Here is a 14,819-nt window from a genome sequence, read left to right on the forward strand (position 1 = left end):
AAGAGAGCCACAGCAGGCATATTCCTGAGAGCAGAGTTGGTACCAAGGTGATAAGGTGAGTGATAAGAGGGAGAGAGCAGAGCCAGAGACCATGAGTGTGACAGGACTGAAGTGGCTCAAGTGTGAGCTGCTGGATTATGATGGAGACCACAGGAGTTGAAATTCATGGGTCAATCTGAGTGATACATACTTTGAAAGAAGCAATGAAATTTTGGGGAATTTAGGAAAGGGAGGCTCCAAGATGACCCCAATGAAATGAAGCAATTGGTGAGGAGAGCGGATTTGGGTGAAGATTCACTCCATTTGGGACGTGATGAATTTGTAGCTACAGGCAAGTGTAGAGGGCAGAGGTAGAAGGGCATTAAAATACAGCTTTCCTGAGGCATTTTAACAGCTTACAGGGTAGTGAAAGGTAAGCATTGTATGTGTTGTAGATTTAGGTGATTTTAAAATTCCCAGATGTAGATGAGCCACTAGGGTTAGTAGAACAGGTGCTTCTCCCCTGGCAGTGTCTGGGTGCCTCTTGGGGGGCAGTGAGAAAGAGTCTCTAGCCCTCTTTATGAACTACTGATGCCTGTCTATGGAAGGAGTGGATATCCTTGGTGAGTAACTGGTAGTTGTGCTTTTCTCTCCCTAGAACTATTAGTAGAATTCTGACGTCTGAGACAGAATGAGTCACAGACTGGGAAGTAAAAGCTAATGATCAAGGACACACAGGGAATTAGAGAGATAAAGACAATGTAGTCCCTCTCCGTGAAGGATGGTGTGGGCAAAAGAGACATTAGTGGAACTTGTCTCAGACTCTATTTCTGCTTCCTTTTTTCTAATCTTTGTCCTTCTTTCTCTCCAGAATCCTTTTTCCCTTACCTTTTATTTAATGGATTGTCATGATAAAACAGTTCTTATTCATAGCATGGGAAATAGTTCCTCTCTCCCATTTTTAGCCTTTTTCTACTTCCTGCGTGTTGTAGTTCAATCATTTTGGCTCCATCCTGCCATACTAACCAACTATAATTAGAAGTGCCTTTAAAGAGAGGAAAATGTATTATTTCATATAACAGGAAATGCAAGGTAGGGTAGCTGCAAGGTTGGTTAATTGAAGGGTTCAGGTGGCACCTTTCCGTTTTTGATTCTGTCACCTTGTCTAGCTTTGCTCATAATCCCTTGATGACTGCTGTAGTTTCAGGTATTAAGTGCATTCAGAGATAGAAAATAGTCTGCTGTTCCCTTTGCCACTTTTCTTAAGAGTGAGAAAAACTTTTCCAGGAGCTCCTCCCCCATGCACCAGGCTTCTTGCAGTTTTATTGGCAAGAATTGTGTCAATACCTGTACCTAAACCAGATTGGCTTGAACTAATCAAGACTCACCTCTTAGGCCTAAACAACTACGCATTTTGGAAGCGAACAAAATTAGGGTTCTGTTAGCAAGGAAAAAAATGCAGAGATGGTAGTCAGTGTCAGCCACAGCTAGTCTGGCCCATGTCATCATCATCATCTGGCTGGCTGAGTCAGGACAGAGTTTTTCTTGAGCCATATGTGGCACATTTTTGTACTCTTAGTCCCATCGGCAGCAGTAGAAATGGTGTTTGTCCTCCTCTAAGAAAGGTGGCCTAGGCCCATGTTCTATGTAGATTTATTTTTTAAAGAACATTAAAAATGTTTAGAAATAATGACTTAGAAAAGTGTAGATTCTGCCTGTTTTATTAACTAGCAACAGTAATTTTTCAGATTACATCTGCACATAATACTCTTTTGAACATCTTTGTATGGTATAGCCAATTGGTTACTGAGAGGGAGAGAGATAAGGGGCACCCTATTTCCTTCTCCCATTCTTCATGGCAGCTACTTGAGACCTTCTCTGTTACAATGAAAGAAGACTGTCTGCTTCTGGGCTTCTCTGGATACATCCCTTCTAGCTACTCAAGGCTCCATCTCTGCTGGAGATCCACCCTCTCCCCCATTCCCACCTCACCTCTCCAGCCTTTCCTTCTCCAGTGACTCCTTTCTATCAACATTCAAAATATGCGCAAATCTCTCCCATTAAAATACAACAACTTGCAAAAACTCTGTAATCCGCTAATATTTCTCCCCTATCCTCTTTCTTGTCTTTATAGCCAAACTACTTGAAAGAATTTTGAATATTTGATGTCTCCATTCTCTCTGATCTCACCAAGTCCCCAACTAACGTCATCCTGCTATTGTTTTCACCACTCCAGAAACCATCTTTTGCCAGGATTGTTTTTTTGCAAAAGTCTAACAGATGCTTTTCTTTGTTCTTTCCTTTCTTTCTTTTCTTTCTCTTTCTTTCTTTCTTTTTTTTTGGAGACATAGTCTCACTCAGTAAGAGTACTGTGGTATCATAGCTCATAGCAACTTCAAACTCTTGTGCTCAGTGATCCTCTTGCCTAAGCCTCCTCAGTAGCTCAGACTACAGGCACCTGCCATAATACCTGGCTGTATTTTAGGGACAGGGTTTTTCTCTTGCTCAAGCTGGTCTCTAACTCCTGAGCTCAGGCAGTCCACCTACCTTGACCTCCTAGGGTGCTATGATTAAAGGCACGGGCCACTGCACTGGGTCTCTAATGGATACTTTTCAATCCTTACCTCCCCTGACTTCCCCAAAGCATTTGCCACCCCTAATCCACTCATCATTCTTTGCCTTTCTCAGTAAGGAGCTTTGTAACTTTCCCTAACTATCTCTCTGTATGCTAGCTGTTCTGCTGCTATGCCTCTTCTAGATATGTCTATTGTATCTGATGCCCTCTCCCTGGGAAATCTAATCTACTCCCCTGGCTTCGACTGTCATCTATATGCTGATGTCTTCCAAGCATTATCTCTACTCTTTCTTCTGCTCCTCAGTCTCATTTATCCAATTGCCTTCTGAACATCTCCATCTGGATGTCTTGATGGCGTTTCCACCTTAGCCTCGGAAACTGACTTAATCTGCTGCTGCTTCACTTCAAACCAGTTTCTGTGTATCTTATCTCAGTGGATGGCACCTTTGTCCTCCTCCACAGCCCACAGCAGAAGCAGAGACTTCATTCTTATCTCTTCCTTCTCCCTTACTTCCCACATCCAGTTGGTCACCATGTCCTTTAGACTGTGCCCCCAAATAACCTTGAATTGGTTTACTTTCCTCTGTGTCTACTGCAGCTATCCTAGTCCTTGCTGCTATTACCTCCCACCTTGCTTAACGCAATTATATCCCACCTGGTCTTCCCGCAGCTACTCTGGCTTTGCTAATCCATTTTATTTCACATATACCTGTGAATTCTTATTCATGTAAAAGAACTGAGTAGGCAGGTAGGGTTTTAAATGTCATTTTCAAAATTAATAAGGATGTGTGTCTATATATATATGCCTACTGTATGTATACAGAGAATATGCAAATTTTTAGAATCACTTCTCCCACAACTGAGATGCTGTCACCTGGGGGGTGGAATCTGGCAGCTGTTCCATCATCCATAAACAGCCTTACTTAGCTCATTAAGATAGGACAGGAAGAACAAGTCTGTATCCATGGGTATCTGCCTCAGAGACTCCTTTTTTGCAAGTTTTACCAGTTGAATTTTGGCTACAAAGGAGAACTTAGCTGAAAAATAGCTGAGCCTTAATTGGGTCAAAAATACCAGCTCAAATCCTTAAGCCGTAAGACTTTTTGAAATTACAGTTTGGCATCAAAGTGGATATCCCAGTATCCCCTCTCCAGTAAAATCAAAGTTGGCAAGACTAATAAATGAGGAGAGCTGAAGTATGAAGAGCCATGCCAACCAAAGGACTTGCACCAGACTGAACCCGAAAGCAGAAATAAATCATCCATCAACCCTAAACTGAAACATCACCAGGAAGAAAGTCATTTTCCACATATGCTGGACTTTGGCCAATAGTCTAGGACATTTCCCATTAAAACATCATCATGCATCAGAGAGTTCTCTGATCTTCAGACAAATTACAGATAAAAATCAATCTGACACCATCTATTTGCTTTCAAATCAAGAAATATTTAATGAATGCCTACAACTTTTCCCTATCCTCAAGGAATTACAGTCTAGTAGGGTAGTTGATAGGGGTTCGTGAATGGAAATAAAATTAGTAGGTAATACAAGGCAATATATGGTAAGATTCTTCCATGATGCTGGCTCAGAAAGGAAAATCTTATCCTTGGAAAGGCAGGATAAAGAAAGGTTTTCTGGTATTTCATATGCTCCTGAGCATATATATGACATAGAGCCAGGTTCTACCTGGATGAAGAATAGTTTAGTGTACTGCATGGTCAAACTTGTAACTTACCATTAAAACAAACAAACAAACAAACAAAACCCAGTATCTTTTAAAGAGAGAATTCCCTAAATTTTTAGCTACTGAAACCAAATGGATACAGCCCCTAAAATCTAAATATCAATATTTTGCATCTTTCTTTTTAAAAAAATTATGATAGAATGTATATTTCTGAAGCCATGGGGCTTCTGTGAATGGGATATCAAAGCTGAAAGTATCTAGTATAATGGAGTCTCTTTATAATACCAGTATTGAATGCAAAACTCTGATCTTCATTTGAAGCTACAAATGCTTACTGTAACTTTTCAAGGACAGCATAACCTATACATACACAATCAAATCTGTGTCATAATGAGGAGTGTAATTTGTTATAATGACATAGAAAACAATCCAAGCTCCAGTCCAAGTTGCAATTAACTGAGGATCCTCCAGCTGTTGCTCAGGGCAGCAGCCATTCTCACTGGCCATGTCTCACTGCCAGGGGACAGCTGACACATTGTTTCCTATAGCAACAGCCTCCCCGCCATCTCAGTATTACTGAGTGTTTACCATACACTAGAACACCTACATAAAGCCACCAGCTGTAGGTAGAGTAGACCCCTTTCCTAATGCCTAGAAATATGCTAGGCATTATATGCTAATCAATAATAATCACAATGTTTACTTGAACCTTGCTGCTTTCCTAAGGCTACCATTCATGCTTTTCCCTGCCTGGTCAAAATTCTCCACTAAACCACCAACATAGCCTCATCTACCAACTTTCATAATCTCTTGGAGTATAGTTTCAGTTTCTATTCCTAATTTCTCCTTGTTCATCCATCCATTCATTCATTTTTGTAAATGAATGTTTTGAATGTCTATAATGTACCAGGCTCTATGCTAAGTGCTGGGGATACGGAAGAGCAGAGACCTAGTCCTTATCTTCAGGAAGTTTACAGTTTAGCCAGGGATACTCTATTGAAAGTACACTTTTCAAAGAAACTATTTTTATTTTTATTTTTTTGAGACAGCCTTACTCTGTCGTCCTGGGTAGAGTGCCATGGCATCATAGCTCACAGCAACCTCAACCTCTTGGGTGTGAACAATCCTCTTGCCTCAGCCTCCCAAGTAGCTGGGACTATAGGCATGTGCCACTACACCCACCTAGTTTTTCTATTTTTAATAGAGACAGGGTCTTGCTCTTGCTCATTGTGGTCTCAAACTCCTGAAGCAATCTACACACCCCAGCCTTCCAGATTGATAAGATTACAGGCATGAGCCTCCCCGCCCATCCTCAAAGAAACTTAACTCTGTCCCCATCCCCAGGCTGGCTGCAATTCAATGTATATTTATTAAGTGCCCGCTATATGTAAAGTATGGTGGCTCTAGGCACATGGACATACAGAATGATAAGGATTTTTTTCCTTCAGGAATTTTTAAGATTAAATATTTACACAAATAACTTGAAACAAACTAGAATAAAGGCCAAAATAAACGTTCAACAAAATGGTTTGTCAGTTAGAGAGTCAGAGAAAGAACTTTTCTCGCTATGAGAATCAAAGAAAGCCCTTTGGAGGAGGCAGCATTTAAGCTACTCCTGATATAAAGAACTCAACGTGCTCCACTGATTTGGTCTTGATTGTCCTCTCTTTTTTAAGAGATTTGAAGTTGAGAAGTATTAGTTGTATTTTATGGACTTAAAAACTGAGTCCTGGATAGGTCACCACTTGAGGTTCCTCAGTAACCCAGCAGTAGCTTGCCTACAAGATGCCTAGTTCCCTACCTCCCAGAGCTCATCCATCAGACGTAACTGCCTCCAGAACAGACATAGCAGTTCCGTGGGATAATTGCATTTTAATTGAACTGTCTGTACTACTCTGTGAACGCCTCTGCAACGATGGAAGAATGTGTAGCTTGATAAATAAAATCATTTCTGCTAATAATTGCTTCTGCGCATGGATTATGGATTTAACCTCTGGGAGAAGATGCCACTAAAAAGCATGTGCTGGGATTTGTTCTTTATTTTTTTCCTAAGTAATTCCAGAATTTGAGATGAATGTGGACTGCCCAGTATGTTTCATATAGAAAAGCAGTGCACCTGCAAATGGGTATGTGGGTGACTTCTCTGTCTTCCGTGCTTGGGCTGCAGTTAGAGTGCTGTGGAATTTTATATTTTAGTCTTCAACGCAAATAGCTTGTGTGGGAGGGCTTTGTCCACAACCAGGGTAACATGACCAGAGACTATAAATCAGGGTTTTCTCTGGAGGCACGTGCAGTCATGTGACTTCTTTATGGTATTTGTCCCACTTTGGGAACAGAAAATTATTAGGGCACCAGCTTACATCCCATTGTACAGTCCTGCTCAGCTGGGAGACAGGGCCATGCTGTGATCATACAACCCATGGCACACCTAAGAGTATTTCCTACTCGGAGCTGTACTTCTTTGTCTCCCTCACTTACTCTCTCTCCTCCTAGACTCTAGAGAGGCAAGATGTTCTAATGGTTAAGCTTCCATTAAACTATATGGTTCCAGCCCTGACCCTGACAAAGTGTCAGCAAACTGGACAAATTATGAAACCCTCCTGATTCAAAGTTTTCTCAACCATAAAATATGGCTGATGACAGTATTTCCTTTAGGAGGCTATAAGGAACAGGTGTCCATTAAAGCATTTAGCACAGTATCTAGTACATTTTCAGTGCCTACTAAGTGTTGTCTAATCACCATCGTTGTTCTATTACCATCCCATTACTCCCTTCTTTTATATTTTTCTTTCTTTTATCTGTACCTGAGGCCTACTGCCTGAGGCATATTGGTGTCTGATCATCCTTGGGACTGGTATTGGGCTAGACTGATACCTAAGGGATTTGAGGTCTAAAGAACCTTTGCCCCTGATAATATGAATGACGAATAGTAGGAGATGGTATTATCTGCCTTGATTTAGTTTTATTTTTTCATGAAGCTCTGAAAATAACACCTGATTATAACTACATTGCAACAGCTTGAGGTAATTATGTCTAAAATACAATATTTCTTTTCCTAAAAAAAAAATGCTATACGAATAAAATGGGATCGGAATTAAAAATCTACATATTCTGCATTTTGTTTGTACTAATATGTATATATAGTCTAGAATCTAATATTAGCTCTTATGTACCACTCAGTTGAAGGAATTTGTACACCACCTCCCAGGCAACTAGAGGCTTTCAGGCTACCTTTGTCAAAGCCCCTGATGTTTGAATATCTGTTTTAAAGTGACCTATGCTTCTACAAAAGGAAGATGTGGTCTTCAGACTGCAGAGTGACATATGTCCTCAATCTAGAAAGTGGTCTTTTCTTAGTATGAGGATACCCTCCAGTGTAACTCAAAAGCTTTGAGAAGATGAGCTTTAAGTGGAGCCATAGGAGGTCAGAAGATAGGAAGCAGAGGTTAACAAATGACTAAAAATGTACTGCAGTGCGATTTTATTATTGCCTTTGAGACCCTCCATTCTGACAGCATCATCTAATAAAAAAGATCTCAGGTATGGTCACATATGTATAAATACAGATTATTATTTCTAGGCCAATTTTAGAAAGAGTTGTTATAATTGGGAACCATGCTTTCTACGTGGTAAAATGAATGGAGGCCTCTTTCTCCTAATATTTTCCTTTCTCAGCTCACCTTCTTGTACTTTTTTTCAACAGTTCGCAAAGGTTACCGGATCCAAGCTGATAAAGAGAGAGACTCCATGAAGGTCCTGTACTATGTTGAGAAGGAGCTGGCTCAGTTTGATCCAGCCAGAAGGATGAGAGGCAGATGTGAGCATCTGTTGGTTTTATATGATCTGTATATCATGCTAGAGTTAGTAGCTAAAAGGAGAATTGGGGATTACCAAACCGGGGTGGCTGTGAGCTTGCAGGGTTAGAATTAGCAGGGTATTGGTGACACTGCCGAAGAAAGTAGCTCTGCAGACACAGAGGGGAATAAAAGGGCTCATGGTGTGCAGAGTATAGTAGTTGTGTTCCACTTTAGTTTATGTTGTGTCTCTCCATGGGGCAGTAAGTATTGCTGGAGCTGTATTATCTTGGGGTTTAGAATGCTTTATTAAAAGCCTTTCCCTGCTATTCCCTTTAAAATTCATTAAAAATAATGACTTAAGATGTGGAAGTTTGAGTTATCAGCTTTTCCCAACGTGAAAGGCTCTAGCATTGAACAATCCAGCTGCCAACCCGCTGCATGGAGGCTTCAATGAAAGAGAAAGAACTAGTCTGGCAAATCAATCTGGGAATAGAGGTTGACATTCATTCTTCTGAGAAGCCCAACAGCAAAGACTGAGGGGCAAGCAAAGAGGCAGTTCCTCTTCTCCAAAGAACTTTATAATTACTAAGTCTGTAGGTTCCAGGGCCCTAACCCTTAACTTACCCCCAACCCTTTGGAGACTTTGCAGCTGACACAGCTGATTCTTGGGATGGATTCCAAATTACCGCCTAACATGGGAGGCAACATAGGGCAAGTCTGACTTGGCCAGGCTAATTATCAAGAGGGTGCTGGCAGGCATGGTAGTGAGGTCACTACGCTCTCTCTTTGAACCTTCCTCTTCTTGGAACTAACAAGAGACTTGATGGAATTGTTGGGGAAACAGTCCCAGACTAGAGGAGCTTTATTCAGATTAAGGACAACATATTCCACCCAGTTTGCAATTCTAAATTCATCCTGTCTGCATTGTATCCATTGCTGTATCCTCCCACCACACGGCTATAAAAAGACCATCTCCAGATTGGAATGTCAGGAATGCAGATGTCACTGCACTTGACAAGCTAGTTGTAACAATGTTGTCATGGATCCCTGTAAGGGGCCAGAGACAGAGTGAATCAGGGATCAAGAAGAAGCCTGTGCAGGAAATCTGTGAATCTCACAGCTCAGAGAAAAAGTTGACAACTAAGGTTAACAGTGAAGACTGGATTCTGGTTTAGCTGATGTCTCCTGTCTGTCGACTGTGATTAAAATGGTCTCCAGCGGGGTAGCCGGTCATAAGGTAATAGAAACTTAGAGTTGAAGGGGACCTCAGAGATGGCCTAGGTCAACCATTGCAGTTTGCAGATGAGGAAACAAAAGCCAAAGAGGTACAGTGATAATCAGGAGGGCAGTGACAATCAGGACTGGAACCGAGTTTTTCTAGTTCCCAGTCTTGTGCTATTTTTTCTTTTTTGAGATAGAGTTTGACTTTGTCACCCTCAGTAGAGTGCTGTAACATCACAGCTCATAGCAAATTCACTCTTGAGCTTAAGTGATTCTCTTGCCTCAGCGCCTGGGACTCCAGGTGCCTGACACAATGCTCAGCTATTTTTTGGTTGTAGTTGTCATTGTTGTTTGCCAGGCCTGGGCTGGGTTCGAACCCGCCAGGTCTGGTGTATGTGGCTGGCACCCTAGCCGCTGAGCTACAGGCGCCGAGCCCAATCTTGTGCTCTTTACACAAGAAACTTTTGAGCAAACTATGCATGGCTTTATAGCTGTAACAGCAGATTCTCTTAAGAGACCATAGCCTTCTAGCTTATAGAATTTTTGAATTCTAGGTCTGGCAGGGACTCTGAGGTTGTTGAATCCATCTTTTTCATTTAACAGAGGAAGACAGTGAGTCAGAGAGGGAAAATAACCATTGGCAGTACTCAGTGCCAATGCCAGAACAGAGACTCAGATCTCCTGGAACTTGCAGGATGACATTACAATAACTGTGTAGAGATGAAATAGGAATATAATTCACGTGTAGTTGGAGGTTTTATTCCTGAAGAGCAAACAGTGCGGTAGATCACGGAAGTGCAACAATCTTGAAAATCTCATTATAAATAGATTTCATGGCTTTAGGTTGGAAAAAGGAAGTAATTCAGTAATACAGTAGATTCTGTAAGAATTTTGAAGAAGTTTGAGGTCCAGACTCATGAATTTGCTAGCCAGTATGGTCCTCATTTGCTCCCTACCCTTAGTAACTGTGGAGTTGCTTTTCAGAATGTTTTTATTCTGGGAAGTCCTAGAGCAGAGATTGGCAAACTCCTGAGCCAAATATCTTCCACTTCCTATTTTTATAAATAAAGTTTTATTGGAACAAAGCCATACCAATTCACTTATATGTCATCTATGACTTTTTTAATGCCTACAGGGAAAGAATTGAAAAATTGTGCCACATGGCTTACAAAGCCTGAAATACTTCCTTTTTGGCCCTTTACAATAAAGTTGGCTTACTTTTTTCCTAGAGTTACATTATTTGGTGTCTGTGAAGCTGGAGAGGTAACTGTGTATATTCAACTTGGCAGAAATGTTGGTGTAACATAGAGTTTAGACAATACATCACTGTGAATAGTGAAACATAAATAGCCCTCACTATCTGAAGAAATAAAAAGATCAAATATTACCTGAAGTTAAAGGAAAGTTCAGAGCCAACAGTGTTATTTTTCCATAGTCTCACTTGGTAAGTTTTAAAGTTGTCTTGTCCCTGGGATATTGGAATTCAGAGGGATCATTGGAAAGGAGAATTTCTAGATTTTATTAATCAATAGTATCTGAGTTATTTTCCTCGAAGCAAGCACAGTCCTTTCTCTTTAGAAGGAAGAAAAGGTTTAAAAATTAGATTATAATTAAAAACCAACTGACTTCATGATTAAACTCAATGTCATTCATGGTAAACCTTGTGTCTCTCGTAAAATAGGATGAGGAAGCTGCCTTTGAAGGCCTTTCCTCATTTTTGTGCAAAACTGTCCAGCTCCTCCAAGGACTGTCTGGGATAGGAAAGGGGAAAAGTAGAGAGGAATCTGAGACAGACATTTGTGTTTTTCTCATCTTATCTTGCCTTACCTCTCACTCAATAGCCAGGCCTTAAACCTGGTAAATATTATTTTGGATAATATTTTGAAGTTCTAATCAAAGGATTTTAGAAAACAAATGGATTCAGTTACATTGAAAATAGATTCACTGGATTTATTTTTAAGGTACAATGAAATTCAGTACATTTCAAAGTTTTAAAAATAAATAGTTGGGTTTTTTCCCTTTCCAGACTCTGATTCTGATCCTTGTTCACAAGTGCTTTTACAAAAGTCTAACGTAATGCCACCTTGGGAATGAGGAGGCTGTGACTAGATACCTCCCTTACATTTTGGGGCTGAGGCCAGAGTACAAGTAGAGACACAAAGGCCAGAAGTACACCCCACTTTTCTTCCCACACTTCCAAACAGCTGGTCTGGCCACCCAAGGTCACATATATCTGGAAAAGTTGGAGTGAAAGGGTCTTCCCAGGCTCTGGAAGTAAACTTGGTGCCATTCAGACAGGATATTTCAGGTTCCTGAATGAACATGAGTTAGAAGGGGGGCATGTGGACACTAGGTGTGCACTTCCCATTGATCTGTGAACTTCTTGCTGTGTGGTGAGGGCCACAGAGCAAAGAGGCCAGGACAGGGTGCCTGTGAAGCATGGCAGTCCTGGCTTTGAAGGCCCATCTAGGGAAGATGCAGTATTCTGTAGCTTCTCCCCCTCTTTTGGCCTAGCATGCCTGGGATAATCACAGTTCATCTCAGAAGAATACAAAAAGAAGAAAACATTTGAGGAGGGATGATGACGTACTAGGAGGAGGCCAGCTACAGAGAACCCAAGTTCTGGAAAGCCTGCCTTAGGTGCAGCAATAACAATGATTCTTCTATTCCAAGAACTGAGCATGTAGGAAGCCTTCCTCTCTGCAAACAAGTAGGCTTCCAAATGGAGCCACTTCCTGCTGAGCTAACAACACAAATATTACTAGTTCATGTCTATAATCCTCCCTGGACAGGATTGAGGCCCTCAGGCAGGAGCTTTCCAAAGCCTTTGATTTCAGCCCTTAACAGAATTCCCTTGCTATTTAACATGTAGAAAGCTCTATCCTGCCTGGTTTTGTTCCTGCAGATAACAACACCATCTCAGAACTCAGCTCCCTGCATGAGGGGGACAGCAATTTCCGCCAGTCTTACCATCAGATGAGAAGCAAGCAGTTCCCTGTGTCTGGAGACCTGGAGAGCAATCCTGACTACTGGTCAGGTGTCATGGGAGGCAACAGTGGGACAAGCCGGGGGCCTTCAGCTGTGGAGTATAACAAAGAGGATCGAGAGAGCTTCAGGCACAGGTGATGGCTGTGAGGGGCAGATCTGGTGCTAAACATGAGGGAGCAGGAGCCGGAAGGCAAAGTAGATCTGAGGCTCTTGTTATCCAATAGCATCTCTGTCCATTCTGGGTCATCCTGCCTTATCTCTTTCTACCGGATATGGAAGGTCTCATTCATTAGGCAAGGAAACACTTGAAACACCATGTGGAAAATATTCAAGAACTTTTAAAAGGGGTGCTCTAGACCCCTTAATGAACCTTAACATATCTTTACCCTTCTCGTGTATTTTATCCTATAACCTCTTAAAAATCCCACCCATCACCTCCCATCTCTGATCATGTATTATGTAAAAGGTAAAATGCTAAACACTTCCTACTATTGCATTTAATTCTCATATCTCTAAAAGGCAGCTACTGTTAATGTCCCTATTTTAAGCTGTGGAAATTTAAACTGACAGATACTAAGGAATTTACCCAGGGTGATGTGGCCAACAGATGTGCAAGAACAAGGCTTTCACTCAGTTTTGTGTGAAGTTATTCCACTTCCTCTGGAATAACACCTTTACCTTGAAAGATAGCAGACACTGCCTTTCTCTGACCTGATCCTCAGGTCCCTTTGGCCTCTTGCTCTAAGAGGTAACTTGGCCCTTAGTTCTGAAGGAGGAAAAGGCCACTCTGTGCGTTACATGTACTGCAGGGGCTCCTGGGGCCCACTGTGGGTATTGCCACCAATGTTGGCTTTGAGGGTGGGTGGAGTGAGATGTGTGGCTGTCAACCAGAGGTCATGTCCTGATGATCAGAAGGTGGCTCTCTGGTGTTTCAACACTCCAGAGATGACAAAGTATTTCTAGCACACTTCATTTTGATCCTTCGCACAAACTCATCAGACAGTTACCCTCAACTTGAAATTCTGAGGTCTGCCAAGATGACTCATCCAGCCAGGAGTAGAGCTGAGGCTGGGGCCGAGGTCTCCCGACCCAGACCCAGAACGCGATGGGTGCTCTCAGAGCTCAACCTCCAGCTCCCCCACCTTGCATGTGGCGGGTGTTAGGCACACAGGCAGTACCTGGCCGACTTACCAATGCCTCCTCTGCCTGCAGCCAGCAGCGCTCCAAATCTGAGATGCTGTCCCGGAAGAACTTCGCCACTGGGGTGCCAGCAGTCTCCATGGACGAGCTGGCGGCCTTTGCAGACTCCTACGGCCAGCGGCCCCGCCGGACCGACGGCAACAGCCACGAGGCCCGGAGCGGGAGCCGCTTCGAGCGCTCGGAGTCCCGGGCGCATGGGGGCTTCTACCAGGACGGCTCCCTGGAGGAGTATTACGGCCAGCGCAATCGCAGCCGCGAGCCCCTGACCGACGCGGACCGCGGGTGGTCCTACAGCCCCCCGCGCCGACGGCCGGCCGAGGACGCGCACCTGCCGCGGCTGGTGAGCCGGACGCCGGGCACGGTGCCCAAGTATGACCACTCGTACCTGGGCGGCGTGCTGGATCGGCAGCCCCGGCCCGAGGGCGCCAGCCGTGGCGGCAGCCTGGAGACACCGTCCAAGCTGAGCGCCCAGCTCAGCCAGCGAAGCGCCTCCTACTATGCCTGGTCGCCGCCGGGCACCTACAAGGCTGGAGCGCCGCAGGACGACCAGGAGGATGCGTCCGACGACGAAGACACGCTGCCGCCCTACAGTGAGCTGGAGCTGACCCGCGGCCCGTCCTACCGCAGCAGAGACCTGCCCTACCACAGCAACTCTGAGAAGAAGAGGAAAAAGGAGCCGGCCAAGAAAACTGTGAGTACGCGTCTGGCGCTGCTCTTCCAAGTGGGCCGAGAGGAGAGCCACTGGGCGGGGCGGGCAGGGTCGCTGTCCCAGGGCTGGCGAGGCCGTGAGAAAGCAGAGCAGAGCAGAAGGCTCCCTACCCTGAGGTGCCGCGGGGTCTGGGGAAGGGCTTGTTTGGGGGAGTCAGGGTGTGGCAGCCAGGAAGCCTGCTTTGGGGAATTTGTCTGAAGATGTTAGGGAGGGGTCTTTTTCAAGCTCTCTTTATCTTAGGGCCTGGTGAAGCCTGGGGCCCTGGACAGTTGCATAAAGGCAGAAAGTAGAAGTGTATGGTTTTACAGAGAGCATTAGATAATTAACGACCAGCCTTAAGAAGCACTTAGTGCCGGAGATTGTGGGGGGCTTCTGAGACCTGTGCTCAGAATGTTCAGTTTGTGTGTTCTTCCCCACCCTCAACCACCCTTGGGGCCAGGGTCGGTAACTTGCATCAAATGCCCGAGTCTATATCCCAGAGAAGGTTAGGAGCCACTGCTATTTACAAAGGACAACTCCTTTGACATCTTAGTGCAAATCATGTACTGTGCCCAGTACATGTGAAGGAAATCCTTTGGTGCCTGCCCAGTTCACTGCCACTTCAGTAAGTGGCCTTATGTAGACGTTATTGCTTACTCTCTAGATGCCAAGAGCAGCGCATTCCAT

General features: G+C 43.6%; 1 protein-coding gene across 2 annotated transcripts in view; it reads left to right on the top strand.

The window, feature by feature from the left end:
* The window catches only part of ILDR2 (immunoglobulin like domain containing receptor 2), a 59,101-nt gene that overhangs the window by 40,610 nt on the left and 3,672 nt on the right, over positions 1–14,819 (top strand). For both annotated transcript variants that reach the window (XM_003785741.3, XM_023510837.1), the window contains 3 exons: positions 7,942–8,055; positions 12,162–12,378; positions 13,457–14,135. In XM_003785741.3, the coding sequence (XP_003785789.1) occupies positions 7,942–8,055; positions 12,162–12,378; positions 13,457–14,135 (1,010 nt within the window). The remainder of the gene's footprint in view (positions 1–7,941; positions 8,056–12,161; positions 12,379–13,456; positions 14,136–14,819) is intronic.

Source organism: Otolemur garnettii, unplaced genomic scaffold, assembly GCF_000181295.1.
Source record: "Otolemur garnettii isolate 467f Iridium unplaced genomic scaffold, OtoGar3 scaffold00016, whole genome shotgun sequence".
NCBI classification, from domain to species: domain Eukaryota; kingdom Metazoa; phylum Chordata; class Mammalia; order Primates; family Galagidae; genus Otolemur; species Otolemur garnettii.